The sequence below is a fragment of the Canis aureus genome, chromosome 19 (assembly GCF_053574225.1).
Source record: "Canis aureus isolate CA01 chromosome 19, VMU_Caureus_v.1.0, whole genome shotgun sequence".
Lineage (NCBI taxonomy): Eukaryota > Metazoa > Chordata > Mammalia > Carnivora > Canidae > Canis > Canis aureus.
In genome coordinates this window covers 58,346,628-58,372,641 of record NC_135629.1, presented here as the reverse complement: position 1 = coordinate 58,372,641, position 26,014 = coordinate 58,346,628, and the positions used below count along the sequence as shown (strand labels likewise).

At 60.0% G+C, this 26,014-nt stretch overlaps 1 protein-coding gene and 2 long non-coding RNA genes across 3 annotated transcripts; 2 read left to right on the top strand and 1 right to left on the bottom strand.

Annotated features, from left to right (window-relative positions):
• The first annotated feature begins 7,381 nt into the window (after positions 1-7,381).
• Positions 7,382-8,470, top strand: LOC144290956 (uncharacterized). Its single transcript, XR_013358428.1, has 2 exons — positions 7,382-7,663; positions 8,074-8,470. It is a non-coding gene; the product is annotated as an uncharacterized LOC144290956 (long non-coding RNA).
• On the bottom strand, positions 8,201-16,899 carry ABHD17A (abhydrolase domain containing 17A, depalmitoylase). Its single transcript, XM_077860665.1, has 5 exons — positions 16,757-16,899; positions 12,885-13,421; positions 11,454-11,648; positions 8,773-8,952; positions 8,201-8,674 (listed from the first exon to the last, which is right to left on the bottom strand). The coding sequence occupies exons 2-5, from the start codon at positions 13,214-13,216 to the stop codon at positions 8,449-8,451; spliced, it is 933 nt and encodes a 310-aa protein (XP_077716791.1). The 5' UTR covers positions 13,217-13,421; positions 16,757-16,899; the 3' UTR covers positions 8,201-8,448.
• A 225-nt stretch (positions 16,900-17,124) lies between these two features.
• Positions 17,125-20,886, top strand: LOC144289393 (uncharacterized). The gene is made up of 3 exons (XR_013357286.1): positions 17,125-19,605; positions 20,291-20,527; positions 20,718-20,886. It is a non-coding gene; the product is annotated as an uncharacterized LOC144289393 (long non-coding RNA).
• Positions 20,887-26,014: the final 5,128 nt, after the last annotated feature.

Genomic DNA, 26,014 nt, shown 5'->3' with positions numbered 1-26,014 from the left:
CGGCCAGCCCCGCCCCCCGGCCACGTGCGCGACCCTTCCCCCTCTCCTCTCCCCGGCCCCGGGCCCTGCCTGGCCGCGCGCCCCTTGCCCCCTCGCCCCCTCGCCCCCGTCTGCGGGAGCCCCGTGCGCCTCCCCGGAGCCCGCGGCTGGGCCCGAGAGGACTGGGGCGCCCCGCCCAGCCGGCGCCGGAGAACCTGCGCTCGTTCCTCTTCCTGCGCCCCCTTGGGGGTCATTTGTGCGCACCCCCCGAGGAGTAGGGGGGGCCGGTGTCGGCCGGAGGCGGAGCGGGGCCCGGGGGTCGGGGCGAGGAGCGGGTGGGGTCGGGGCGCCTCGGCGAGGCGGAGCCTTCCGGCCCTGCCCAGGACCCGGCGCTGGGGACATCGCGCCCCGCCGCCTGGACTCGGGAGGCCCTGGGGACGTCCGGGCCGGGTGGTTCAGTGGCGAGGGCGCCGACGGCCGGGGCGGCCAAGCCCGCCGTGGGGGGCGGGGGTCACGCGGAAGTGGGACGACAGAGTGGCCCTCTCCGCGGCGACCGCGGCCCCGCCCCTTCCTAGGCCGCCGGTGGGGGCCGGGCGGTGGCGGGCGGCCTCCCGGGAGGGGAGCGGGAGCGGAGCTGCCTCTGCGTGCCTGCGGACGGCGCCGGGACCCTGGCCCCATCCCGGACTCCCGGCCGGCTCTGCCCCGCGCGCCCCCCCCCGCCCCCATCCCCGGCTTTCCCCCGCGTGCCCCCCCCCCCGCCCCGCACGTGGCTGCGCGGAGGAGACCCGCAGTGTCTAGAGGCTGCCCAGAGCAGGAACAGCCTCTTTGGCAGGCCGGTCCCTTTTTCCAGGCGGTGGGCTTCCTAGGTGGGCGCTGGTAGTCGTCCTTCCTGCCGGCCTGGGGTGGGGGGCACCCCCTGTGCCTTTGAAGGCCTAGGTGAGCCGCCGGGGCCAGTCCCCAGCACCCCAGCACCGCTGCCCAGTCCACGCAGCAAAGGCTCCCCCTGCCCACAGCCCGCACCAGGCACCAGGCGCGGGGCAAGCAGCGAGACAGGAAGGAGGCCAGGACCCATTCGTTCCCTTCCAGGGATGTTTACTGTGCACGCAGGGGCCAAGGCGTAGGGCAGGGCAGCGGGGAGTCAGGACAGGGCCCCGGTGGGCGCAGGAAGGGGCTGGGGGCAGCCCCACTGGGAGCTGAAGCGCAAGGAACCTCCAGCAAGCGGGCAGAGGGCTGCGGGAAGTGGGGTGATGGCTGAGGCGGTGCCTTCCCACCCGTGGGTGTGGAGACAGGTCAGGGCTGCGGGCCTGGGCGTCCCCGGCAGGCTGTGTGGCCTGGGACAAGGCTTCACTCCGGCGATAACCAGGATCTCAGACGTGTGGGCCATGCCGGCCCCTCTGCAGGCAGCAGTCCCCGTCGGGGGCCCATGCTCCAGCCAGGGCCCGTGCGCTCGCACCCTGGGCAGCACCCCGGGCAGCCAGCGTGTGTAACAGCCCTGGTGCCCCAAGATCCCCACCCACTCGGACTCCACGCTCTGCCCTGCTGTGTTACTCTGTTCCCGCCAAGACGCTTCAAGGGACCAGGGCTGGTAGAAGCCAGAGCTGAGGCAGTGGAGGGTCTGAGGAAAGTACGCAGGGGGCCCCCCCACCGAAGCCAATCCCTTCTTCCCGCCCCTAACCTGCCCTGGTGGCACCGGCGGGGTCAGGGGGCACTCACCCAGCTGCAAGGCCAGGGCAGAGCAGGGGCAGTGGCTGGCTACGGAGGGAACGCACAGGTGAGTGGAGGTACCGGTGCCCCAGGGATGCCCCAGCCTCTGTGCCCACAGGGAAGGTGCCCCACACGGGGCAGGGTCAGAAGCCAGGCTGCAGCGTGTGTATATGTATGTGAACGTATGTGAACATGCGTGTGCCTGTAAACTCGCCGGGCTAGCCCTGTCTTAAGACAGTAAAGACTTTTACTTTTTGTTTTAGTACTTTTAATAATATTTTCTTTGCCGTTCAACTCTTTTTTGAATCCATGCGTATTTTATTCCTTTTTTAAAATTTTTTTTAAAAGATTTTATTTATTGGGGGATCCCTGGGTGGCTCAGCGGTTTAGCACCTGCCTTTGGCCCAGGGCGTGATCCTGGGGTCCCGGGATCAAGTCCTACTTCTGGCCAGGACACTCTGTGTGTGTGTCTCTAATGAGTAAATAAATAAAATCTTTTAAAAAAATAAAAAAAATAAAAGATTTTATTTATTTATGAGAAACACAGAGAGAGAGAGAGAGGCAGAGACACAGACAGAGGGAGAAGCAGGCTCCATGCAGGGAGCCCGATGTGGGACTCAATCCCAGGACCCCAGGATCACGCCCTGAGCCAACAGCAGGCGCTAAACCACTGAGCCACCCGGGCTGCCCTCTTTTTTTTAATTTTTAAAAGTAGGCTCCATACCCAGCACGAAGCCCAACGCAGGGTTTGAACTCAGGACCCTGAGATCGAGAGCTGAGTGGAGATGCAGTAGGAGGCTTAATGGACTAAGCCACCCAGGCAACGCTCTCCACACCTTTTGTTCTTTTTAAATACCAGCAGATTCAAAGCAGTGTAATTACAGGCCATGTGTCCTTTTCTAGGCTTTTCTATATGAAAAATTATTTTCTAAATAAATCTCCCCCCCCTTAAATGTAAGTTGGACTCAGGGACTCGCTTCCAAAGAACAGAGCAGTAGGGGCACCTGGGGAGCTCAGGGGTTGGGCATCTGCCTTTGGCTCAGGGTGTGATCCCGGGTCAAGGAGATTGGGTCCCGCATCGGGCTCCCTGCAGGGAGCCTGCTTCTCCCTCTGCCTGTGTGTCTCTGCCTTTCTGTGTCTTTTGGGAATAAACAAATAAAATATTAAACAAAAACAAACAACAGAGCAGCCAGGGGGAGGCCCAGCTGACCCCACCTTAGCCCAGTGGTCAAGACCAAGGTCAACCTTAGGGTGACACGGGGGAGCATCAGGGACCCTTGATGGCAGGTGACAACGAGACTCAGCTCAACTCCACGTTCTTCCCCAACACCCATAACCCCTGTCTAGCTCCGCCGGGGTAGGGGACATCTTACAGGATATCTGACCACTCCCCAAAACCGTCAAGGTCATGAAAAACACGGAATAACTGAACAAGTGTCCTAGATTTTGAGAGACTAAGGAGATAAAATGGTGACATGTGCGCGGGCTCTTGGGACAGAGAAGGACATTCGTGGAAGAGCCCAGGTGATTGGATGAGGGGCTGGGGTGCACTTAACCTGGATGCACACGAGGAACCTGGCGTTTCTTGCTTCTGACACGAAGTTGACCAGAAGGGCAGTGAGTGAACGTGGCTGGACTCTGGACTCTTTCCTGTAAACCCCAAAGTACTGCAAGATGAAAATGTTAATTTTAAATAATCCCTGTGCCCAATGCGGAACTCGCACTCACAACCCTGAGATCAAGAGTCACACGCTCCCTGGACTGAGCCGACTGGGCACCCGCAAGATAAAAATTTTAAAGCAAACATGAAGGCGGCTGCCTGGGTGGCTCAGTGGGAGGAGTGTCTGATCCTTGATCTCAGCTCAGGACTTGATCTGATCCCAGGGTCGTGAGATCGAGCCCCACGTCGGGCTCCGTGCTGGGTGTGGAGCCTACTTAAAAAATAAATAAATAAATGTTTAAAACAAACCTGAAGAGTGGTTTGTCTCTCTGAGGACCACAGGGGTTGGTCCTATTTAGTGGTAAGAGCTGCGCTGAGGTGTTAGCTCGCTTTGGAGGCACCTCGGAGGTTTTTTTTTTAACCCCCCTGTCCTGTCGAACTGTCAGTGTTGTGCCTTGTGACCCACCGATTCCACTCCTAAGAAGGAACCCCAAAAATACTCCAAGAGGATCAAGCGTGTCTGTATATTGTTGCAGGGTTTTGTTTTTTTATTTTATTTATTTGACAAGGAAAGCCCGGGGGGGTGGGGTGTGCACACAAGCAGGGGGAAAGCCAGGCAGAGGCAGCAGCTGATTGCCTGCCGAGCAGGGAGCCCGACACTTGGGGTTCCATCTGAGGACCCTGTGGGGTCACGACCTGGCCGAAGGCCAGCGCCTCATGGACCCACCCACTCGGGCGCCCCTTGTGGCAACTGTTTCTAATGGGAAGAAGGAAGACACCCGAGGACAGTTACTAGGGTGGGAGGTCGGGGCTGTGGGAGAACCGGGGTGCAGAGCGTCTGGCAGGCCTGCTCCCCTGGTGGCCACCTGACCTGCGGAGGGAGAGCAAGACCTTCCTTCCACCCATCTCCTCTCACGGGGTGGGGAGGTGCGGGCCGGGGGTGGCCCCAGGCACAGCCCCTCTGAGCCGAGTGACGGCAGCCAGGCCCCGAGCCCCCAGGCCTCACCAGCACTGCTGCGCGCACTCACGTGGCTCGGTCTGCGTTCGGCCTGGTGCCAGGCACGGGGGTCTGGCAGCACAGAGCTCGCGGTCCCGCAGGGCACAGCCGTGTCCAGAGGTGGTGTGAGCACCATGGGAGCCCAGGACCCCTCTTGTTAAGTGGGGACCATGGGGACAGCAAGCCCTGGGGCCCCGTGTCATCATGGAGATTGTGCTTGAGACGGGAGCTCGGAGATGTAAGGGGAGGGGATCCTGATGCTGGGCTGGCACCCCTACCTGCCAAGCCCCACAGCCCCCAGGTCGGTTCCGCACCCCGTTACCCGGCCCTGGGGGAGCACCCGGGCCTTGGATCAGGGTGCCCAGGGCCTCTCAGGGGAGGCTCCCACCAGAGGCCCCGTCTCACGTCTGGCCCCTCCGGAACATCGGGGCCCTGCAGTTCAGGTGGACACGGGCACAGACCGTGGAGTGGGTCCCACCAGCCCAGGGGGCCGGGGCGATGGGGGAAGCGGGGTCGTCAGGGGCAGGGAGAGGCGCGTGGACGGCCTGGCTCTGGGGGGCTGGGGAGCCTGGGGACGTCCAGTGTGGGCTCCCGGGCCCCGGGGGCCAGCGTCCACATGGTCCAGACCTGACCCTCGGAGGGGCCAGGCGGGGCTGAGGCAGGTGCACGTGTCTCCCCCACGCAGGCTGTGTCCCCCCAGGTCTCCGGGTGCTTCGGGGCCTTGGGGGCCTGGTCTCCGCTGAGCCGGATCAGGCGTCCGGGAGCCGGGGGCGCCCTGCCCGGTGCGTGTGCTCAGGCGCCTGCTGGGCAGCAGGACAATGCTGCTGCCGGGTGTGAACACATGTGTTGTGGAAAATCCACAAAATGGAGAACCGAAAGTTGGCCCTTCTCCCAGGCAGCCTGGCCCATGGGCCATACCAAGCAGAGAGGAAGGGGGGCGCATCCTGGAACGTACCACTGGCTTCCCCCATCACGGCTCCCGTGTGGCCCGACCCCCACCCCAGAGGCTGAGGGTGAGCCCCAGACCCGGGCCCCACGGGCCGCAGCTGCTGGCCTTAGTTTATCCCTTACGTGCAATGGGTGGGCACTATGGACACGGCAGCCCCAGCCCGGGTGACCCCCAGGGGCAGGGGAGGGACAAGTACTGGAGCTTTCAGAATCCTCTGTCACGCAGTGTCGTGTGAAACTAGGATGACATGCGACCCGTCAGCTGTGGGTTCTGAGGGGACAACATTCCTGACTTTAACGAGGGGAGATGGGGTCTGAGCAGGGTCAGGAAAGAAGGCAGTGGACTTCCGGCGGGCCGGGACAACACGGAGTCACACGCACTCGCACTCGGGAGCCCAGCAGGTGCTAAAGACAGCGCGTCAGCAAAGGGAAAGGGAAATGGGGTCGTCGGGGGGCAACCGATTTGGGAAGAAAAGCAGCTTGGGTTCCCTCCGCACTGCTTCCCAGAAGCACTTTCCAGATTTAGACCAAACCTTTAAATATATATTTTAAAAAGAAACCATTACGTTCCCAGAAAAATACATCAAATGTTTTTATAGTCTTGAAATAGAGAAAATATTTCTGAGCGTGACACAAAATGCAGAAAGCCGTAAGTGAAAAAAAAAAAAAGAAAAGAAAAAACTAATAGTGACTAATAATGATCTTAAACGCTTAGCAGAAATAATATGACTTTCTTAGAGACCAAAGGCAAAAAAACACAGTCCAAGTCAAAAACCAAATTATAGATCCAGGGGTAGGAGGGAAAACGCCTTTAACGGGAATTGGGCTAATTTCCTTAATATGTCAAGCGCTCCTAGAAAACAATAACTCCCAACAACTCAATGGAAAAACGGCTGAAGAATACGAATGGCAAATGGCTTTTAAACCTGTGCGTGTTTACAGCAAATACAGACTTGCCCCGTCTCGAAAGGGTTATATGAGTGGCAAAAATAACCGATGTAGAGATAAATCCGACAAAACTACTGATGTGTTCGATTTCACTTGTAGGAAACTCGAGCAAAGCTACAATGAAATATTATTTCACGCCTGCCGGGTCTGCAAAATCAAGCGTCGGGGCTGGGGGACATGGGCCCCTCCTCGTCGGGCGGGCTCGAGGCTAGGACCTGTGCTAGGGACCTGGGGAAAGGGCCCTTTGACCTAGCAGCCCTGCACTGAAGAATTCGGTGTCCGGGAATATTCCTCCTTGTGTGTCCTTGGGCGTCGAGGGGACAAGGCTGTCCCTGTGCGAGGATCGGCCGCGGGGCATCGCGTGCTACAAACACGCTGGAAAGAACCTGACTTCCCACCGACAGGAGACGGCCCGGCAATCAGGACCCGGGCCCGCACCTGCGCGGCGAGAAGGCGCCACTGCCACGCCGCGTGCACACTCCGGAGGTCCCCGCGCACACGGGACAGGTGAGGACTGCCCGGGCCGGGCGCCCTGGGGTCGGGCTGGCGGGGATGCCAGGTGTTCACCCGACGCGCCAGGTCTTGCTCTGTGCGTCTGAAAACATGTTTGTTCCGATTCTAAACCAGGTGTTTTCAACGTCGTGCGCCTGCGGAGCGCTTGATCTCGGGGGCTTGGGGTCTGGTGGGGCCAAGACGACACGCTCTGCGGCAAGGGGCGGGGCTGGAGGCAGAGCAGCCGAGAGACACCAGCACAGGGCCCCGTCGGCGCGTCGGCCGCCAAGCCAAGCTGTGCAAAGGCCCTGTGGCGGAGGGCAGAGGAGCGCGGGGCCCACGGCCCCCTCTCCGGCGAGTTCACTTCCCGGCCCCACTCGGGCCCGCGGCGCCGCCCATTGCCGGGACCGGCCCGTGGGGCTCGGAGGGGGCGGGCGAGGCCCCGTCGAGCAGGCGGCGCCCCGGGCCCGAGAGCGGCCGCACGCCCCGGCCACGCCGCCCCACGGGAGGCCGAGGCGCGCAGGGGCACGCGGGCCGGGCTGCGGGGTCCGAGCCGCCGCCACTTACCGCCGCGGCCGCCACCTCCTCCCGGGTCGGGTCGGTCGCCTCAGCCGCCGCGGCGCGCGGAGCCCGCCACTTCCGCTTCCGCCCTGGCCGCGCCCCCTCGGCGGCGACCCCGCCCCCAGAGCGAAGCCCCGCCCCCTCTTAAGGGGGCCGCGGCCCCCAGGAAGCCTGGGGCGGGGCGGGTGGAAGCGGCCCCTCTGGGTGTCCGCCTGGCCACCGCCTGCTGCCGCAACACACGCAGAGTCGCCTCGGAGGACAGGCCACTTCTCACCCTGGAGCGGCGCAGAGGGCTCCCCGGGGGCTGGGGGAAGTCCAGGGAGACCCCGGCTCAGCCCTGTCTTCAACGGCATCCCCGGAGGACACGCTGTCGGGTGACTCCCTCGGCGCTCCCCGAATCCCAGCCCCAGCCCCCTTTCCTGGGGAGGCCCCGCTGGGCCCCTGAACCTGTCTGGTCCAGGGTGGGCTCTCTTGGCTCCTGTGCCGGGAGGCGGGGGGTCAGGAGGGGCAGCTAGGGCAGCCTGGCAACCACACGGCACGCACTGCGCCACCCAGACCTCAGCATCCTTGCCTACCACGCGGGAGGGGAAGGGGCCCTGGCCACCCCAGAGCAGAGGGAGCCCACCCCCCACCCCACCCCCATCCCCCCGCCAGGACGCACATGGCACCAGGCAGGCGAGGGTCCTGGGTCTGAATGCTGCCTACCGCTCCATCACCACCCACACTACCAGTAGTCTCCAGGTGTACTCCGAATGGGGCCCTGACCCCATCTCCTCTGCCACAGGGACAGTGACTTGACCTCTTCATTTCTGCCAAAGGGTCCTGGGAGTTTGAGAGTGAAGCCCAGCCTCTTCATCCAACTCGCTGTGCCCTGGGAGAGTGTGCATGAGCCACAAAAGGGAGAGGAACCCTAAAATTTTAAATCTTTAATTCGTTTTCACGTTTTTCCTTCTTTTTGCTTCCAAAAGGAAAGGAGAGCATAGCTCCGCGCCTGTACATCGTCCACGGCCCCTGGGCTGGGGCAGGTCCCGACCCCCTACCCTCCAGCTGCCTCGGAGGACTGGGGTGCCCGGGGGTTCACATGCAGCCCCGGGGCGGGGCGGGGGCGAGGTCCAGGCGCCGCCTTATTGCTGAAGTCCCGGCACGGCTCAGGGCTAGGCTAGGCGCGCTGGCTGGGCAGCTCCTGGGAGATGAAGCGGCGCAGGCGCTCCAAGTACTGGCTGTAGAGCTCGATGTCGTTGTGCCCGGCGCCCTCCACCCACAGCGGCTCCACGGCCTTGGGGCAGCGCTCATAGAGCGCCAGCCCGTGGGAGAAGTCGATGACTTCGTCCTCCGTGCCGTGGATGATGAGCACCGGTGACGTGATCTTGGACACCTTCTCGATGCTGTAGGGCAGGGCACGGCAAGGCTCAGAGCAGCGCCCCGCCCTGCTGAAGCCCCGCCCCTGACCTCCCGCCCCCGCCCCCATGCACCCCTCTCTCACTTGGGGAACGCATCGAAGCAGTAGGTCTTCTTGGTGTCAGGGAAGGCAACGCGCATGCCTGAGGTGAGCGGAGAGTGCAGCACCACGGCAGCGCACTCATAGCGAGAGGCCAGGTCCACGGTGGGCACCGTGCCGATGCTCTGCCCATACAGGACGATGCTGTCCGGGCTGATGCCATACCTGGCAGTGAAGCAGGATCAGCCACAGCCAGCAGCAGCCATGGCAAGCTGCGCACACACCCCTCCTACCCCCTGCCCTCCTAGGGCAGTCCCCCACCATCCCTGCACTGCCTCCAGGCAGCAGGGTGGAGTCCAGAGACAATCCTCCCTACTCCCCACCCCTGTCCCCCAACAACTCACAAGTCGGCTCAGTAGGGAGGCAGGGCCTGGGCAGATGTGCAGACAGCTGCACCAGCTGCAGCCCCACCTGGCCCTAACCCTGTTTCACCAACAGTACCAACGTGGATCACACATGCAATGGCCCTGCTGAGGGCCCCAAGACCATGGTCAGGCTTCTGGGGGGCAGGGCAGGCCCTGAGGCCTCCCCTCCCCCCCTCCCCGTCCCCCTACACACACTTGACCAGGGACACACCCAGCTCCTGGTACCACACACAGGGGGCTTGTCTTCCTCCAGTTGTCCCTCACCGATCCCCTTGGCCATGGGAAACCACGGTAGCTGTGTCCCCGATCTGATCAGCCAGTTTGCAGCCCCTCGGTGTCTGGCATGCCCAGGTAAGCGCTTAGTACAACACAGGTGAGCAGGAATGCGGGCTCCTGCAGGGTGGACGCCACCTCCTCCTTGGGCACCTTCTCTACATGGTGGCCATGTCCTGAACTGCCTCCTCGACACCAACTCCCACATCCAGGCCCTAGCCCTTTCCCTCACCATCTACGTCCCCCCACACCTCCCCTAGCACCCCACCCTACCCCCAGCACAGTTGATCCAGCCCCAAGCCAGCTTCACAGCCTCCAACCGCCCAATCCCATCTGCATGGGGACCCTCTAGCCACCTTCCCCCGGAAGAGGCCTCCATGATTCTCCTCCCACAAACCTGGACCCTGATACACCAAGAGGACACCCTCCTGCATCTCACCTGTACAGCCTACCCAGGCGGCAAGATTCCACCTCCCTGTCTACCGAGGGGCCACCCACACCTGTCTCTGTCCTGGCAGCACTCCAGGTTAACAACTGCCTGGCCTGGGGCTTCAGGGACACCACCTGGCCTTGGTCTACCACCCTGGCCACTCCTCAGCCTGCTCCCTGGACCAGGGCAGCCACCATGGCACCGAGCACCAGTCCAGCCCTAACACCTGGACATCTCCGACTGGAAAAACACAATAGGTACCACATGGCAATCCTTCCCCAGACCTCCCCAGCCCCTGGTCACCACTTGGGCCCAAGCCTCCTGCCTCCTGCCCTCCCACTGATCTTCCCTAAGGGATCAGGTCTCTGGAACACAGCGTGGGCAGCAGGACAGATGGTTGGATGGACAGAGCTCAGACCCCTTACCCTAGAGTGGGGTGCCAGTCTGCCAGCCACCCCCAGCCAGCAGGAACAGCAGGAAGGGCTAGGGATGCCCGGGGCGGGGGCTCAGGCTCAGCAGTTTAGCGCTGCCTTCAGCCCAGGGCGGGATCCTGGAGTCCCGGGATAGGGATCGAGTCCCCCATTGGGCTCCCTGCATGGAGCCTGCTTCTCCCTCTGCTTGTGTCTCTGCCTTTCTGTCTCTCTGCTTCTCATGAATAAATAAATAAAATCTTTTAAAAAATAAAAAGGAAGGGCTGAGGAAGCCAAGAGCAGCACGTACCTGCACCGTGCCGCCCAGGATGGGTCCCCAGTGCCAGGGTGGTGCCAGGGGACCCCACTCCTGGGGCCTGCAGCAGGGACTGCCTGGTGCATCACTTCGGCAACCAGGGTCCCCACATCCCCAGGGGAAGCTGACTTTGGTCCCTATAGGCACGGGTGGGGCAGGTCAGCCAGGCAGGGCTGAGATGGGGCAGCCCCAAGGAGGCAGTGGGCAGGGCCCCACTACCTCCAGGAGGGTCAGAGTCAGGGTGGCCTCCTTCCAAAGGATTCTCTGGGCTCAGATGCCAAGTTAGTGCGCTTCAGTGAATAAGCAATAAGGTGGGGAGGGGGCTGCCCAGGAACTGGATGAGGAGCATGATGGGGGCTCCAGGGAGGGAGGTGGGCCCAGACCCTGGTGGCCCTAAGGCAAGCACACAGGTATGTCCTGGGGACCCTAACCCAAAGAGGACCTAGCCTCTGCTCCTAGCCTCCCACTGGCCCCAAGGCTGTGCTAGACACCAAGCTTCCTGACAGAGCCCTCTAGAACCTTCCAGAATCCTCCAGGGCCCAAAGGAGCCCTACCTCAAGAGGAGACCACAGTGAGTGGCTACTCATGCCTCGCAGGCCAGCTCTGAGACTATGACAAAGTAGCCCCACTCTACCGTGCACACCAAATGCTCCCTCGCTGCCGAGACTCTCAGAGTCTTTTTACACAGTCCACATCCTCCAACCACCCACCTCCAGACAGAACCTCTACTCCCCTAGGGACAGCCCCGGCCCATCCACAGCCCTGCCAGGCAAGGGGTTCCCAGGAGGGGAGAGGTGCCTGCCCCACCCAGACGTAGCCTGGGCTTCCCCCTTGCCCCCTTGCCTTCACCCCCACCCCAACATAAAGCCCACCTGGTACGCAGCGCCTGCCAGGCAGCATCGATGTCAGCATAGAGGTTCTTCTCAGAGGGCTTGCCAGAGCTGACGCCGTAGCCAGAGTAGTCGTAGGAGAAGATGTTGCAGTTGATGCGCGTGCCCAGGCCAATGTAGAAGCTGCTCATCTGGCCCAGGTCCACCGCGTTGCCGTGGGAGAAGAGAACCGTGTACCTGGGGCAGGGACGGAGGGAGGACAGGTCAGAAAGCATGGGGATAGGACACCCCCTGGGCCCTCAACCACCACAGACATGAATATTAATGAGGGAGACTCCCTCCTGGCTGTGAGGTCTTGGGCAGGGGACAGCAGCAGAACCTTAGATGTCCCCTCTGTGAGAGGAAGGGAACCCTGGGACCACTGGGCAGGGTCTCAGCGCAGGGTGGACCCACAGTGTGAGCTCAGCAAGCACAGTGACTGCCACGTTCGTTCCCTCTGGGCCATGGCTGTCCTCTGGAATCACTCCTTTTAGAGGGACTCTGAGAGCTCAAGGATGGCACACACGTATGCCTGCTGCTTGGAACCTTCCAGAGAATGAGACAGCGGCTTCTCCTCTTGATAGCCAGCACCCACCCTTACCCCACAATAAGACCAATCCCTGTTCGCAGCGTCTCTTCCCACTCCTACAGACCCCAACCCTGGCACTCGTTTCTGCCCTGCAAGGCTGCTGGCAGATCAGGACCCGCCCCAGGTCACACCGACAGGCTGGATCCTGGCCAATGGACTCCAAGTGGCTTCTTCCTCCAGCACCCCTGGGCCCCAGCCTGGCTAAAAGGCAAAAACTTGCCCTTTGAACTCAGATGTGGAGTCAGAACCCTGTCTGGTCTAAAGGCAGAAACACCTAGAAGGCCCCACCTCTTTCCTGCTCTGGTGCTTGAGGGAGAGCCCCAAGGACACCCTGTTAATGAGGAGTCAGACTTGGCCCGAGCCACCTGCCAGGCCTCGGGTGCCCTGGTCCCAAAGTGAATGGCGAGGCCTCACTGAGCACCCAGCACCCAGAAGCCCTTCCCAGGGCAGGTGAGTGCGGAGACCCTGAAGTGGGCCGCACCTCAGCAGGCAGGGGTGACGGCCACTGCGATCGGCCTCCCTGAGCCTTGGCACTCATCCGTGTGACGGGGCTGCGTCTGGAAGGGCACCGGCATGAGGGGCCTGGGGCGGTCCCACGGGGCCATGGGTGGAGTGGGGCCTGCTCTTGGAGAATCTCATCAGCCACCCTCTTTGGCAAGAACCCCCAGGGTGCCTGCGCCGCCAGATGGGCCTTCACCCGGGCCCTGGCCATCTGGGAGCTGCCTCTGGCAGGAAACGAAAGGCCCGAGCATGGAGCATGTCCCGTACCGGGCACCCCCCACCCTGACTAGGTCCATCTACCCCTCCACGCGCGTCTGGGTCCTGCCCCGGTTCCGTGGGCTCACCTGGCGCCGGGCACACAGCGCACGTACATGCAGGAGATGCGGTTGCCCCGGCTGCTCTTGGTCAGGAAGACCTCGATGGTGTCCAGCTCACGCTGGCTGTACTGGAAATCAGCACGCTCCATCAGGTGCAGCTTCCAGCGCCCGGGGGTGCCAGCAGAGGCCCGCAGGGTCCCCGAAGGGGCGGCCCCAGCTCCACCAGGCCCCGGCTCGGGCTCCGGCACCAGCGAGTAGGTAGGCTCCGGCGGCAGGAAGGCGAGCTTGGCAGCAATGCGGCCGGGGCAGGGTGGGCAGCAGAAAAGGCAGCAGAGCTCGCTCACTGACAGGCCGTTCATGGCGGGCGCCAGGCCCCAGGGTGGGCCTCGCTTGGCAGGGGAGGGGTGGGGGTGCTCTGAGACGCGGGCAGGGGGGAGGGCAACCCCCAGCCACCGCCCCAGACAGGAGCCCCCTTAGGAGGCCGCAGCCCAGCCCCATCGTGGTCCAAGCCGAGCCCTCGGGAGCCTCGCAGCCTTGCATCTCCACGTCGTGCAGAGGGAAACCCTGCAGGGGAAGAGCGAGAGGTGGGGTTCCCTCGGGTTCCACGGGGAGGTCTCTTGGCCCTCCTCACGGCCCAGTCCACTCTTGCCCGAACTGCTCCCCCTCCACCCCATGGACCTGTGGGCCCAGTTCGTCATCCACAGGATGGGTCCCTCTGTGGGTGGACCCAAAGCTACCAGACCAGCACCTGCTGCACCCTCCCTCGGCGTGCGGTCACCAACTCTTGCCACGTCTGCCACCTGTCAGCCCAGCCTCGGCCTGCAGGCTGTGCTGGGCGATGAGACCCCTGGCTCACCCCAGCAATCCCCCACACAGCCCCCTGCTCTGTGCCCACACATACCCTGTCACCCTCCCCAGGCCCCTGTCCACACGGCTGGCCCAGACTCTCCCCCCAGCCCATCTCCATGCCATCTGTCTAGGATTCATCTGCCACCCCCAGGGGCCACAGAGCAGCCAAGGCCAGGACAGACTGCTGCCTGGAGGGACCTGAGCGCGCGCTCCCGGGGGCCAGCGCTGCAGCGTCCAGAGGCAGGGGACATACAACAAACAAAGGCTCTGGTAACAAAAGCAGGATACATCTAGAGGCTTGGAAGGCAGGCTGTGCTGCGCGGGACAATGGCTCTCCCCTGTGCTTGGGGCCAGGCTGGGGGAGGGGACCTGGCGCCTGAGGAGCTCCTGCGCCCACTCCCCCGACTCGGGCTCTGTGCCCTCCGGCTCCTCACCTACCCGGCTCCTCACCTACCTGGGAGTAAGTCCACCTACCTGGGAGTAAGTCGGGCCAGGTAGTGGACGGGGGCGTGGCTCCGAGACGCGCCCAGGAAGTCAGGCTACAGCTAAAGCGCTAGGGCAGCTACCATCCCCCACGGAGCTGCCAACGCAGGCTCTGAACGAAACCCCAGGTTTGGGAAAGACCTAAGCACTTAACTTAGGAGGCTCTTCCTTACAGGCTGGGACGGGGGAGACACACTCGCAGCTCAGTTTCAGCCGCGGAGCACCTTGGCGCAGGCAGCTCTGGGCCACGGCCACACAGTCCGCGCACACAGCAGGCTGAGGCCCGGGGACACACCTGCTCCGGTGGACCCGCCCTGTGCCACTGAGGGCTGGAGAGGGGCCACAGCCAGCATCTGCCCAGATTCAGGGCATCCGGGGGGAGTAGGAGGGAGTGTGAAAGCCAAGGCATCCCTGAACCCCAGGCGGGCTGCGCACCGTACCCGCAGGTAGTTTCCAGAGGACGGGGTCTATCGGCCCCGTTCTCAGAGGCAGGAGAGTTTGTCCCCCAGGACACTTGCCGACATGCGGGGACATTTTCAGTTGTGACAAATGGGGAGGGATGCTCCTGGCACTGAATGGGCGGTGCTGATGGGACACTCTACAGGGCACAGGATGCCCTCCCTTTGCCCAAAACATAATTATCGGACCCCAAGCGTCAGTCAACCAAGCCCAGGCTGCTTCAACATACTCTCGGAGACCCAGACCCAAACAGGAACCCTGCGCTGGTGCCAGGGAGGCTTAGAGGGGCTGGAGTTTGCACAGCTCGGTGAAGACTGGTTTCCGGACGAAGGCCGGGCTGAGAGCGAAGGGGGCAGGTAGGAGCCCCCCAGCCCCAGGGAAGTGAAGGGGCACACCCAGGTGGACAAGCCCTACTGCCCAAGCCGGAAACACGGATGTCATCCAGGACTCCTCCCTCCATGGGGGTCTGATGCGTCTTCCCCCACCAGCACCTGATCCATACCACTTCTCGCCTAGCTCTGTGCTGCCCACCCCCACCCCCACTCTCCCCTGCAGCCACACTCGTCTCAGCACAAACCCTAGCAGACTACCTTTCTTCTGGATGCCCCTAGCCTCCCACTACTGTCAGGCTAGAAACTGGACCCTTGCCACAGCCTGCCAAAGGTCAACCCCTGCAGCCTCACTCACCACGTACCCCACCCCCTTGCTCTCCCCGGACAAGCCAGAGCCCTGCCAGGGACCCCCTCCCCCAATCTCACCAGATGGCCCTTGCCCCGTCCTGTCCACCCTTTGGATCTCCCTTCCAGCGCCCCGGAAAGGCCTCCCAAACCAGGTCGAAACACCCCATGCTGACACTTCCATGTCCGTCTCCACAGCACTCACCACAGCTTGCCTTTACCTGTTTAACCACCTCCTACCCCCACGGCAACCAAAGAGAAACTCCATGAGGGCAGGACAGCTCTGTCTGCTCTTGCTCAATAAACGCGGGCGGAACAACGGAGCAAATGACAGGAAGTAAAGAGAAAAGAGGGAAGCTAGAGTTCGCCACGTTGACAGGGAAGGACAGCCTTTCCTCGGGCCACACACACCTGGGACCTCCTGCGTGTCATCTGGGAGCGTCACTGAGGGAGCCTTGAGAGCGGGGCCTCGGACGGGGCCGTGCACACCCCACTGCTTCACTCGCTGGACACAAACCCCTGGCACCCGGAGCCCCCGTAGTGGCGTCCACACCCGCACCCTGGACACTCCCGCCGCCACCACCACCCCCACCCCGGTCAGGCCCCATGAAGGCTGCTGGTGTTCTCAGGACCAAGGAGAAAGCAAGCAACTGCAATACTCTAGGATGACCTAAATACGAAGGACTGTGACAGCACCTCACCCAGCCAGTCCAGGTGGGAAAGCCGCCTGAAGAAGTTGCAGTCTGAAACGTGCAAAGTGTCCGGGGGACAGAGGTCAGGGGTCAGGGCAGAGCAAAACCGCAGGGGTGACGGCGGGTTCCAGGAACTACAGGTCTCCCGTTTGGGCGGACACAGGGGTCCCAGAGGGCGCCAGGGGTGGGTCAGGCGGCGCCCCAGCGCCCTGCTGCGGAGTCTGGACTCCATGCTGGAGGAGTCCTGGGCCGAGCATGCACACCACGGGTCAGGGGCTGCGGCACGTCCCCCGCTGTAACCTGGAGATGCAGCGGGCGCGGACATGGGGGACCCCCCCCCCGGGCGTCCCTGGGTCCCAGGCGGCCGCAGGGCGCCCGCGAAGGGGCAGAGGCGTCCGGGAGACGTTCAGGAAGCAGGGCTCGGCCAGGGGACGCTGCGGCGGGTCCGGGTGTCGCGCTGGGGCGGGGAGGCGGGTGCTCCGGGGGTGGGCAGAGTCCGGGCGCCGCGTCCCCAGCAGGGTGGGCGCCCGCCCCACGCCGGGGAGCCCAGAGGAGCGGGGACGGGCCTCTGCGGGGTCGGCACGCTGCCCCGCGGGGCCCTACAGCCCGGACGCGGCCTCCCGGGGGTGCGGGGTCTCGGGGGCGTCCCGGCCTCGCGGGCGGGCCCAGCTCCCCAAACGGCCGCGGGCGGCAGCGAGGGCGCCCCGCGCCGCCGCGCTCGCCCCTGCTCGGCACTCACCGCCGCGGCCCGCGCCCCCCGGCCCCGGGGCCGCGCTCCATGGCTCCCGGCCGCCCGCCCGTGCGTCCGTCGGTCCCTCGGCGCCCCGGCCCGGCCTCCTGCGCCGCCGCCGCCGCCGCCGCACCCCCACGGGCGGAAACGAGCCTCGATCCCGCCGCCGCCCCGGAAGTGACGCGAGACGCGCGCGGGGGCCGAGGGCTGCGGACAGGCGCTGGCGCGGCGTGCGTCCGGGGCCCCGGGGCGGGGTTATGGGCGGGGCCTGGGGCACGGTGGGCGGGGCCTGGCTGTGGTTGGCGGAGCCGGGCTTGGGGGAGGAGCCGAATCTCTGGCGGGGCGGGGCGTAGCGGGGGTGGGCGGGGCCTGTTGCCGTGGTGGGCGTGGCGAGGTGAGCGGGCCCGAGCTCCGGGTCTCAGCCCTGGTTTTCCGCACAGACACGGCCATTCATTCGTTCTTCCGCTCATTCCGGGGCCAGAGCTTGGGGGAGGCGAGTGGGGCACTCGCTTCGGAAGCGGAATTTACAGAGGCGCCGCAAAACTCAGTCATCCGGATAAAAATGTTAATGCACCATCAAAAAAACAAAATTTTACTGGAACGGGGAGGGGGGGTGCTGACAGGGTGATGAGAGTGAGGCAAGGTCATAGCAGAGCAGGGTCGGATCCTACCTTTTTCAAAATCTTGTTATGCTGTTCATCGTGGATGATTTTGCATTCATCTCAGCTTTTTAAATGTTGCATTAAATTTCTATGAATCTTTGCAGCTGAGCTTTTCGGTGTCCCTTACTTACGTTTTGTGCCTTTGGGGAGTGCCCCACACTGCTCACCCTTCTCCTCTGTCTCTCTCTCTCTCTCTCAGCTCCCACTGCAGGGAGGGAGCCGATCACACAAGGAAGGAACAGGAGACAGATAAGGATGAGGGTTGGCAGCCCAATGGGACTTGAGCAGAAATTTGCCGATGATCCTCTGTTGGGACGGTGGTCAGGACAGGCCTTCAGAAGAGGTGACGGGCAGAGAGTCTGCAGAGGACACAGGGCCCAGCCTGGAAATAGTTGGACAGCCTTGTCCTTCCAGGCCTCCACCCAGCAAGGCTTTTCCAGTTCAGAACTGCTCCCACCCCTTGCCAGCGGCCCCTGCCCCCTCTCCTGCCCTGGGGACTCTGATCTTCAGTTTTATTTACAGAGATAAGCCTGAAGCTCTGGGTTTCCCAGACAGCCCTGCCCCAGGGCCCCAGTCCCTCCAATGGCAGGGGCCAGGAGAGGTCCTGGGCTCAGGAGTGGAGGCTGCCCAGGGGTGGTTTCCCAGTGGTTTCCTCCTACTCCCTCCCCCAGCTTCCTTCCCCAGGGGCTGCCCAGGGGGGTGCTCCAGAGCCCCTCTGCCCAGCTGAGTCCCTCAAAGCTCCCAGTGTTAGCTGAAGTGCTTCTGAGCTCCAAAGGTCACAACCATGGCAGGCTCCTGCCAGTGTCCTTGATTTCCTGGTGACTTTTTTGATTTTGAGCAGGAAGAGGCCTGTCCACAAGCTCCTTTCCCAGCCCTCCTTCCCCTCCAGCTGTCACCCTTGGGGCGGTACCCGCTCTGCCCCCAGGGGAACACTGGCAGATACCAGTGAAACGGGGGGGGGGGGGGGGGGGGGGGTAGGCCCAGGAGGTTGGGGATGAGGCTCGCTCCCCACCCAGGTGCCGTCCGCCCTGCCCACACTGAGCTCCCTGCACTGACCAGAGCGAACTCTACCAAGATAAAAGCACTACTGTGAAACTCCCAATGTTTCAGGACAATCACTTGCATTTTCCTCCCTTTCCAAAGGTCCTGGGGGGGTCCAGCCACTGGCCCATGTTTCCTACTCCTTCTCCCCTTGCTTTCTCCGCCCCATCCATGGTGGCCTCCCAACTAGGGCCTTTGCACCCGCCACACCTCCAGTTTGCATTGCCCTGTCTCCAGATAGCCCCAACGGCCAGCGCCTTCTCTTGTCAGGCCCCTGCTCAAACATCACCTCCTCAGAGAGCCCCACCTCACGACCATCCCCAGCCAGAGTCCCTGCCACATGCACCCCCATCCCATCACCCTATTTATTGCCATCATAGGACTCTCCATCTCTAATCATTGTATGGGGTTGTTTCCTTGTTTATCATCTGTCTTCCCCATGTCCCATGAGCTCCTTAGGGCTGGGACCCAGGCTTTCATCCACCATGTTCACAAACAGCCCCCATGACGTCTGACAAATGGCTGTATGCATGACACATGGGATGAGGATGATTCCCCAAACCACAGGACAGCTTTTGTGATGGTGGATGGTGGCTCCATGATCCCAGGTGGTCCTGACCCTATTCTTCTCCCTCCCCTGACTTGAGACACTCAGCCTCAGTGCAAGATAACATGCCTGGGGAGTCAACAGTCTTAAAGATGCTCCCACCTTGGAGCAGTGAATTTTAGCCATGTGTTGTCCATTATAGAAACCATAAGGCCCGCATGGCTACTTAAATTTAAATGAATTGATTAAGAGCAAATAAAATTTAAAATTCAGTTTTTTAGGGGCATCTGGGTGGCTCAGTTGGTTAAGTGTCTGCCTTCAACTTAGGTCATGATCCTGGGATCCTGGGATGGAGCCTTAGGATCCTCAGGCTCCCTGTTCAGCGGGGAGCTTTCTCCCTCTGCCCCTCCCCCCTTTGTGTTCTCCCTCACTCTGCCCTCTCTCTCAGATAAATATATATATATATATATTTTTTTTTTTTTTAATTCACTTCTTTAGGGACGCCTGGGTGGCTCAGCGGTTGAATGTCTGCCTTCGATTCGGTGCATGATCCTCAACAGGAGACCAAATAAAGAGACTCTTGACAAAAAACAAAACACAGCCCGGTGGTAGGAGACCAGTACAAGGCCCTTTGGGTTTTGGTTCCTGTTTGTTTGCTTATCTTTTTTTTTTTTTTTTAAAGACCTTGGGTTTTGTTTTCTTTTGTTTTAAGTTATCTCTATACTCAATGTGGGGCTCGAACTCATGACCCCAAGATCAAGAGTCACACATTCTACAGACTGAGCTGGCCAGGCGCCCCTGTTTGTTTGTTACTTTTATTTCTGTTTTTATAGGAAATATACTTGCGTGGCTCAAAATTCAAAGGGTCTGAAAGAGTGCATAACCTGCTTCCAGTCCTGTTCCCCAGGAAATGGAAGAGCCCATCCCAAGGCAGCCATGATTCCCAGTTGCTCCTGTTTCTATGCTGAGAAATCCATGCATCTGTGTGCACCTGTGAACAGGTGCAAAGAAGTCCCCCCACCTTTTAAAGATGTTTAAACACACAGCAGCTTTTAACAAACACTGCACAGGTGCTCACTTCTGCATGGGCCCAGTGGTAATCCTCTCACGGAACCCCCAGGCTGGCCCATCACTTATAGACTCCATTCCCTCTTGATGGACACTTCGGTTGGTTCTGGCTACAGCCAGCATCTGGGGCATTTCATGCTCATGGTCAGGGACCTGCAGGGAAGGTTCCTGGAAGCAGAGGATTCTTTTTTTCTTTTTTTAAGATTTTATTTATTTATTCATTAGAGACACACACAGAGAGAGAGGCAGAGACCCAGGCAGAGGGAGAAGCAGGCTCCGTGCAGGGAGCCCGACGTGGGACTCCATCCCGGGACTCCAGGATCACACCCTGGGTGGAAGGCGGCGCTAAACCGCTGAGCCACCCAGGGATCCCGAAGCAGAGGATTCTAATGAAAGGGTCTACACTGCTGCGTCCAGGAAATGAAGGACCCGGGGGTCCCCCTGTGAGCAAAACACGCCACGGTGAGAATGGGCAGCAGCGCAGGGCGGGTGAGATTGTCGGCGACTGTTTTCTTCCTTTACCCTTTGATGTGTCTTCTGAGTTCGTCTGGGGCTTGTTTGGCAGAGGATGTGCTTCTGTCAGGATCATGCAGAGGCTGAAATAAAACCAAGTGGCTTCAGGAAGACCTAAAAATTAATGTTTAATTAACAGGTGCACCTGCTACAAAAGGGGCCCGACACCTGCCCCCACGTGGACAGACCCTGAGAACGCCGGGCTCAGGGAGGGGACCCAGACCCAGAAGGACACCTCCTGCAGGACCCCACTCCCAGGACGTCCCCAGAGGAGGCCCGTCCACAGAGACAGAGAGGAGATGGTGGGAGCCGGGGAGGGGGGAGGGGGTGTCAGTGTTTCCTGGGAAGGGGCCTCCGTGTGGGGAGATGGAAGGTTCTGGAGACGGTGGGGGGGATGCACGGCGGGGTGAGTGTGCTTCGTGCTCTGAGCTGTGCGCTTAGAAACAACTAAGTGGTAAATTTTATGTGATGTGTACTTTACCGCAATAAAATAGATAAATGCAAGTTTATGAAGCCATAAGGGTTGGGGACAGCACGGGCTTCGGGGATGAGACCTGTGCAGTCACCCAGAGCCTCAGGCTCCAAAGAGCCCCTCCCATGGTTTATTGCTGGGGGGGGGGGCAGTCGTCCTGAATTCCTAATAATTTTTGAACAAGGGGCGCCGTATTTGCGTATTTTCCATTTAAACTGGGATCTGTAAATTGCATGGCCACTCGTGGTTCACGGAATGGACAGGGAAACGCCAAGTTCAGGGTCCAGGGCACTGGGGTTGCTGAGAACTTGCCAGTCTGTCTGGACCCCACCCTGAGCGGAGAGAGTGAGACGCAGTCAGGAAGTGGGCTCCTGAGAGCCTGAGGAAGGAAGTGGGGGGCACTTGACATGAAAATAGCACCACTGGCCCAGCTGATGGGGTAGGGGGGCAGGGAGGACCTGGGGAGGGAGCCTGGAGCCCCAGCTCTCTGCTTGCCCCTAGCCCACCCGCCCCTCCTGCCCCTCCTGCCCCTCCGCCACCCCACCCCCCGCCCTCCTCCCTCCTGCCCCACCGCAGCAGTGGGGCTTAGAAGCAGAAAGACAAGTGCTGGGAGGCGCACCTGGGGCTGGTGTGCCTCGGGCTCTTGGAGCAACAGGACCACAGGACACCTAAGACAGGAGGACGGGTAAACGGACGGGGGGACGGACGGATTTCTTATGAGGAATTGGCCCCTGCAGCTGCGGAGGCTGAGCGTTCCTATCTGCCACCTGCAGCTGACAGGGTCCGGGCGGGCCCAGCCCCAGGGCTCAGGCGGAGGGGGCACCTGCTCTTCCCAGGCTAACCAAGTCGTATCCTAATGGCATCCAGACGTACCCAAAAATAATAGTTAAAAATGCAAATCCCACTCACTCACTGCAGGGTGTGAACATCTGACACCCCACCCCCACCCCCACCCCACCCCCGCTCAGGGGGAGTGAAGCTGCGGAGGCCACTGAAGATCCGTGCTTGTGGGGTGTGGGGGGCAGGGGGAACGGGGAGCAGAATTTTCTGGCAGGGAACAGGTCTGTGTGATACCGTGATGGTGGGTCCACGTCCTCACACGCATGGCCAAAACCACAGAAGCTACAACACAAAGAGTGACCCTAGTGTCAACTGTGGGCTTCGGGTGATGATGATGGGCAGTGTAGGTTTGTCCTTGTCACATGTCCCACTCTGGTGAGGGACGTTGATAATGGGGAAGGCCATGCATGGGTGGGGCCAGGGGTAGGTATAAGGGTTTTCAAAAAGAAAACCTTGTTAAAAAGTTGCTTATAGGGCAGCCCAGGTGGCTCAACGGTTTAGCGCCGCCTTCAGTCCAGGGTGTGATCCTGGAGATCAGGGATCGAGTCCCACATTGGGCTCCCCGCATGGAACCTGTGTCTCTGCCTCTCTCTGTGTTTCTCATGAATAAATAAAATCTTAAAAAAAAAAAAGTTGCTTATAGGGGGACCTGGGGGGCTCAGCGGTGGAGCGGCTGCCTTCGGCTCAGGGCGTGATCCCGGGGTCCTGGGATGGAGTCAGAGCGTCCCTCCCTCCCTGGGCCTGGCTCTCCCCTCCCAGCAGTACCACAGCTTGACTTCCCTCACCATTAATTTGTTTCACTTGGTTTTGCTCTTCCCGTGGACGGAACCCCAGGGCGTGCTCCTCCACTGCTCGCCGGGCCCGAGTCCGTAGCAGGTGTGCACCTTTCCACTGCTGCATAGTATTCCGTTGTGCAGACGCAGCACAATTTCTCGACCCATTCCCCGGCAGGTGGACCCTTGGGTTGTTTCCAGTTTGGGGTTATTATGAATAAAGCTGCTATGCATGTTCATACAAGTCTTTTCCTGGCCATACGTGCTCATTTTATTGGGCGCTGTATGAGTTTGCTGGGGCTGCCATAGCACGGTGACACGGAACAGGGGTTCGGCCTAAATGACAAGCCCCCCCCCACTCCCCGCTAAAGGCAGGAGGTCTGAGATCAGGGTGTTAGCCGGTTCTTCCAGGGTTTGTCAACACTGTCATCTCCCTGTGTCCTCGCAGGAGTACGTGTCTCTGTCCTGATCTCCTCTTCTTTTTTTTTTTTTTTTAATTTATTTTTTATAAAAAAAAAAAAAATTTATTTTTTATTGGTGTTCAATTTACTAACATACAGAATAACCCCCAGTGCCCATCACCCATTCACTCCCACCCCCCACCCTCCTCCCCTTCCAACACCCCTAGTTCGTTTCCCAGAGTTAGCAGTCTTTACGTTCTGTCTCCCTTTCTGATATTTCCCACACATTTCTTCTCCCTTCCCTTATATTCCCTTTCACTATTATTTATATTCCCCAAATGAATGAGAACATATAATGTTTGTCCTTCTCTGATTGACTTACTTCACTCAGCATAATACCCTCCAGATGATCTCCTCTTCTTGTGAGGACAGCAGTCACACTGGATCAAGGACATCTTCGTGATCTCATTTTAACTTAATCACCTTTTTTTTTTAACATTTTATTTATTCACTCATGAGAGACACACACACACACACACACAGAGGTAAAGACCTATAGGCAGAGGGAGAAGCAGGCTCCACGCAGGGAGCCCGATGCGGGACTCGATCCTGGGACTCCAGGATCATGCCCTGGGCTGAAGGCTAAACCACTGAGCCACCCAGGTGTCCCGCAAATAAACAAATCTTTTTAAAAAAGAAAATAAACTGCCCAATGGCTATACAAAGTGGCAGCCCTCTCTGGCTCCCTTGGCTTCTCCTCCGTGAGCCCCCGTGTTCACCACACTTCAACCCGCGGGATCTCGTGCCTGTCTTGAACACACTGGCCAGAGGCTGCCCCAGGACCCCCGGCGCTGGCCGCTCCCTCTGCTTGGAATGCTGTCCCCACAGAGATCATGTCACTGCTCGGGGCTGGGGGCAAGTGTCACCCCCTGGAGAACCCCTCCCTGGCTACTTCATTCACCTTAGCCGTTCAGTCCCTGTGAAGGCCACACTTGGCTCCAAGCCTCTGAAGAGCACTCACTCCATGAGCGGAATCTCCCCCTTGGTCTGCTTTATTTGGCTGTCATCTGCCTCCTTCCGGTGGCCCGATCTGCGGGCTAAAGATCGAGTCTGTGTTCCCAGGAAAGGCTCTGACATAGTAGAACATAATCCAACAATTATGGTCACCTCAACATCTTGAGCCATCAGGGAAACCACACCACCGTGAGATGGTACTTCACACCTGCTCAGGCAGCTACCTTAAAAAGACAGGCGATAACCAATGTGGGGAGCGCAGGGAAAAGTCAGAGCCCGCACCCCTGGGGGGGGTGCAGCCGCCCTGGGAAACAGGCTGCAGCTCCACCTAAGGTGACACGTTGATTTACCATGGGATCTGGCGAATGAAAGCATTTGTCCCCATGCACACCTGTGCACACGTGTTCAAAGCAGCATCACTTATAATCGCCAAATGTGGAAATAACCCAAACATCCAGTGTGTGACAAAGGGAAAGCAAATGCGGCCCATCGCTTGGAATATTATTCGGCTGTAAACAGGAGTGAAGTGCTGGCACCCACGCTGTGTGGGTGAAGCTTGAAATCATCACCCTCAGTGAAAGAGGAAGGAGACGCCAAGGGACAAACGCTGTGTGACCCACTCACACGAAATAGAGTAAGCAAATCCATAGTGGGTGCCAGGGGCTTGTGGGGGAGTGACTGCTAAGGCCTATGAGGTTTCCTTCGGGGATGATTAAGATGTTCTAAAATAGTTTGTGGTCATGGATGCACGGCTCTATGAATATACAAAAAAACATTGAACCGTATGCTCTAAGTGAGTGAATTGCCTCATATGTGAATTCTAGCCCTATATAGATGTTACAAAAATTGACAATTTTGGCTGATTGAGTCCTCAATTTCTTTTTTTTTTTTAAGATTTTTTATTTATTTATTCATGATAGTCACAGAAAGAGGAGAGAGAGGCAGAGACACAGGCAGAGGGAGAAGCAGGCTCCATGCTGGGAGCCCGACGCGGGACTCCATCCCAGGACTTCGGGATCATGCCCTGGACCAAAGGCAGGCACTAAACCTCTGAGCCACCCACGGATCCCCAAGTCCTCAATTTCTATTTTTTTTTTAGAGGACTTGATTTTCGAGACAGAGAGAGCACAAGTAGGGGCAAAGGAACAGGGAGAAGCAGAACCCCCACCCCAAGGGGAGAGCCCTAGGTAGAGCTTGATCTCAGGACCCTGGGATCATGACCTGAGCCAAAGGCAGATGCTTCATCGTCAGAGCCACCCAGGTGGCTTGATTTTTTAATGTAAGGCATGAATGAATGAATGAATGAATGAATGTAAGGTCAAGGGAGGCAGATCATGGCCCTCTCCATTCCTTGATGGTTAGATCGGAGGCCCAACACCATGGACCGCCCCAGCTCACTTGCCCAGGTTCTTTCGTGTAGAGCTGGGACTTGCATCAAGAGAGGGAGGTGCTCTCGTTGGACCCAAAATTCACGACAGGCAAAAAACCAAAACAAAACAAAACAAACAAACAAACAAAAAAAAAACATCTAAATACCCCAAGAAACAACAAACACTTCAGTGTAGGGATAAATACTATTTCATTGAAATATATTTAAAAATCAAAAGTAGTGCAAGAAAACCACCCCCACCCCCACCCCCACGGTATTGGAAATAACAATTTGAATAAAGGCAATTAGCAGAGACTCAGTGTCTCCATCTGAAAAAGGGAAAGGGGGCGGAGGAGGACGAGCCGACGCGCCAACCTGCGGGCCCCCCGGTGGGGGCGGGGCACTGCCCCCGGCCCCGCCCCGCCCCGCCCCGGAGGCTCCGCCCCCGCCCGCCCATCACTCGCCGCTACGCTCCTCTCGGCCAATCGGAGCTCGCCGTCGCTGCGCCGTAGCCAATAGAAATTGCTCTTCCCGACCTGGGGCGGGACGTGCCGCAGGTGCCTCCCC

Coding starts and splice junctions, on each gene's coding strand:
- ABHD17A (XM_077860665.1), bottom strand. CDS start 13,216: ATGAACGGCCTGTCAGTGAGCGAGCTCTGCTGCCTTTTCTGCTGCCCA. Junction 8,953..11,453: donor TGGCAGGCGCTGCGTACCAG/GTGGGCTTTATG, acceptor CTTCACTGCCAG/GTATGGCATCAGCCCGGACA. Junction 8,675..8,772: donor TGCTTCGATGCGTTCCCCAA/GTGAGAGAGGGG, acceptor CCTGCCCTACAG/CATCGAGAAGGTGTCCAAGA.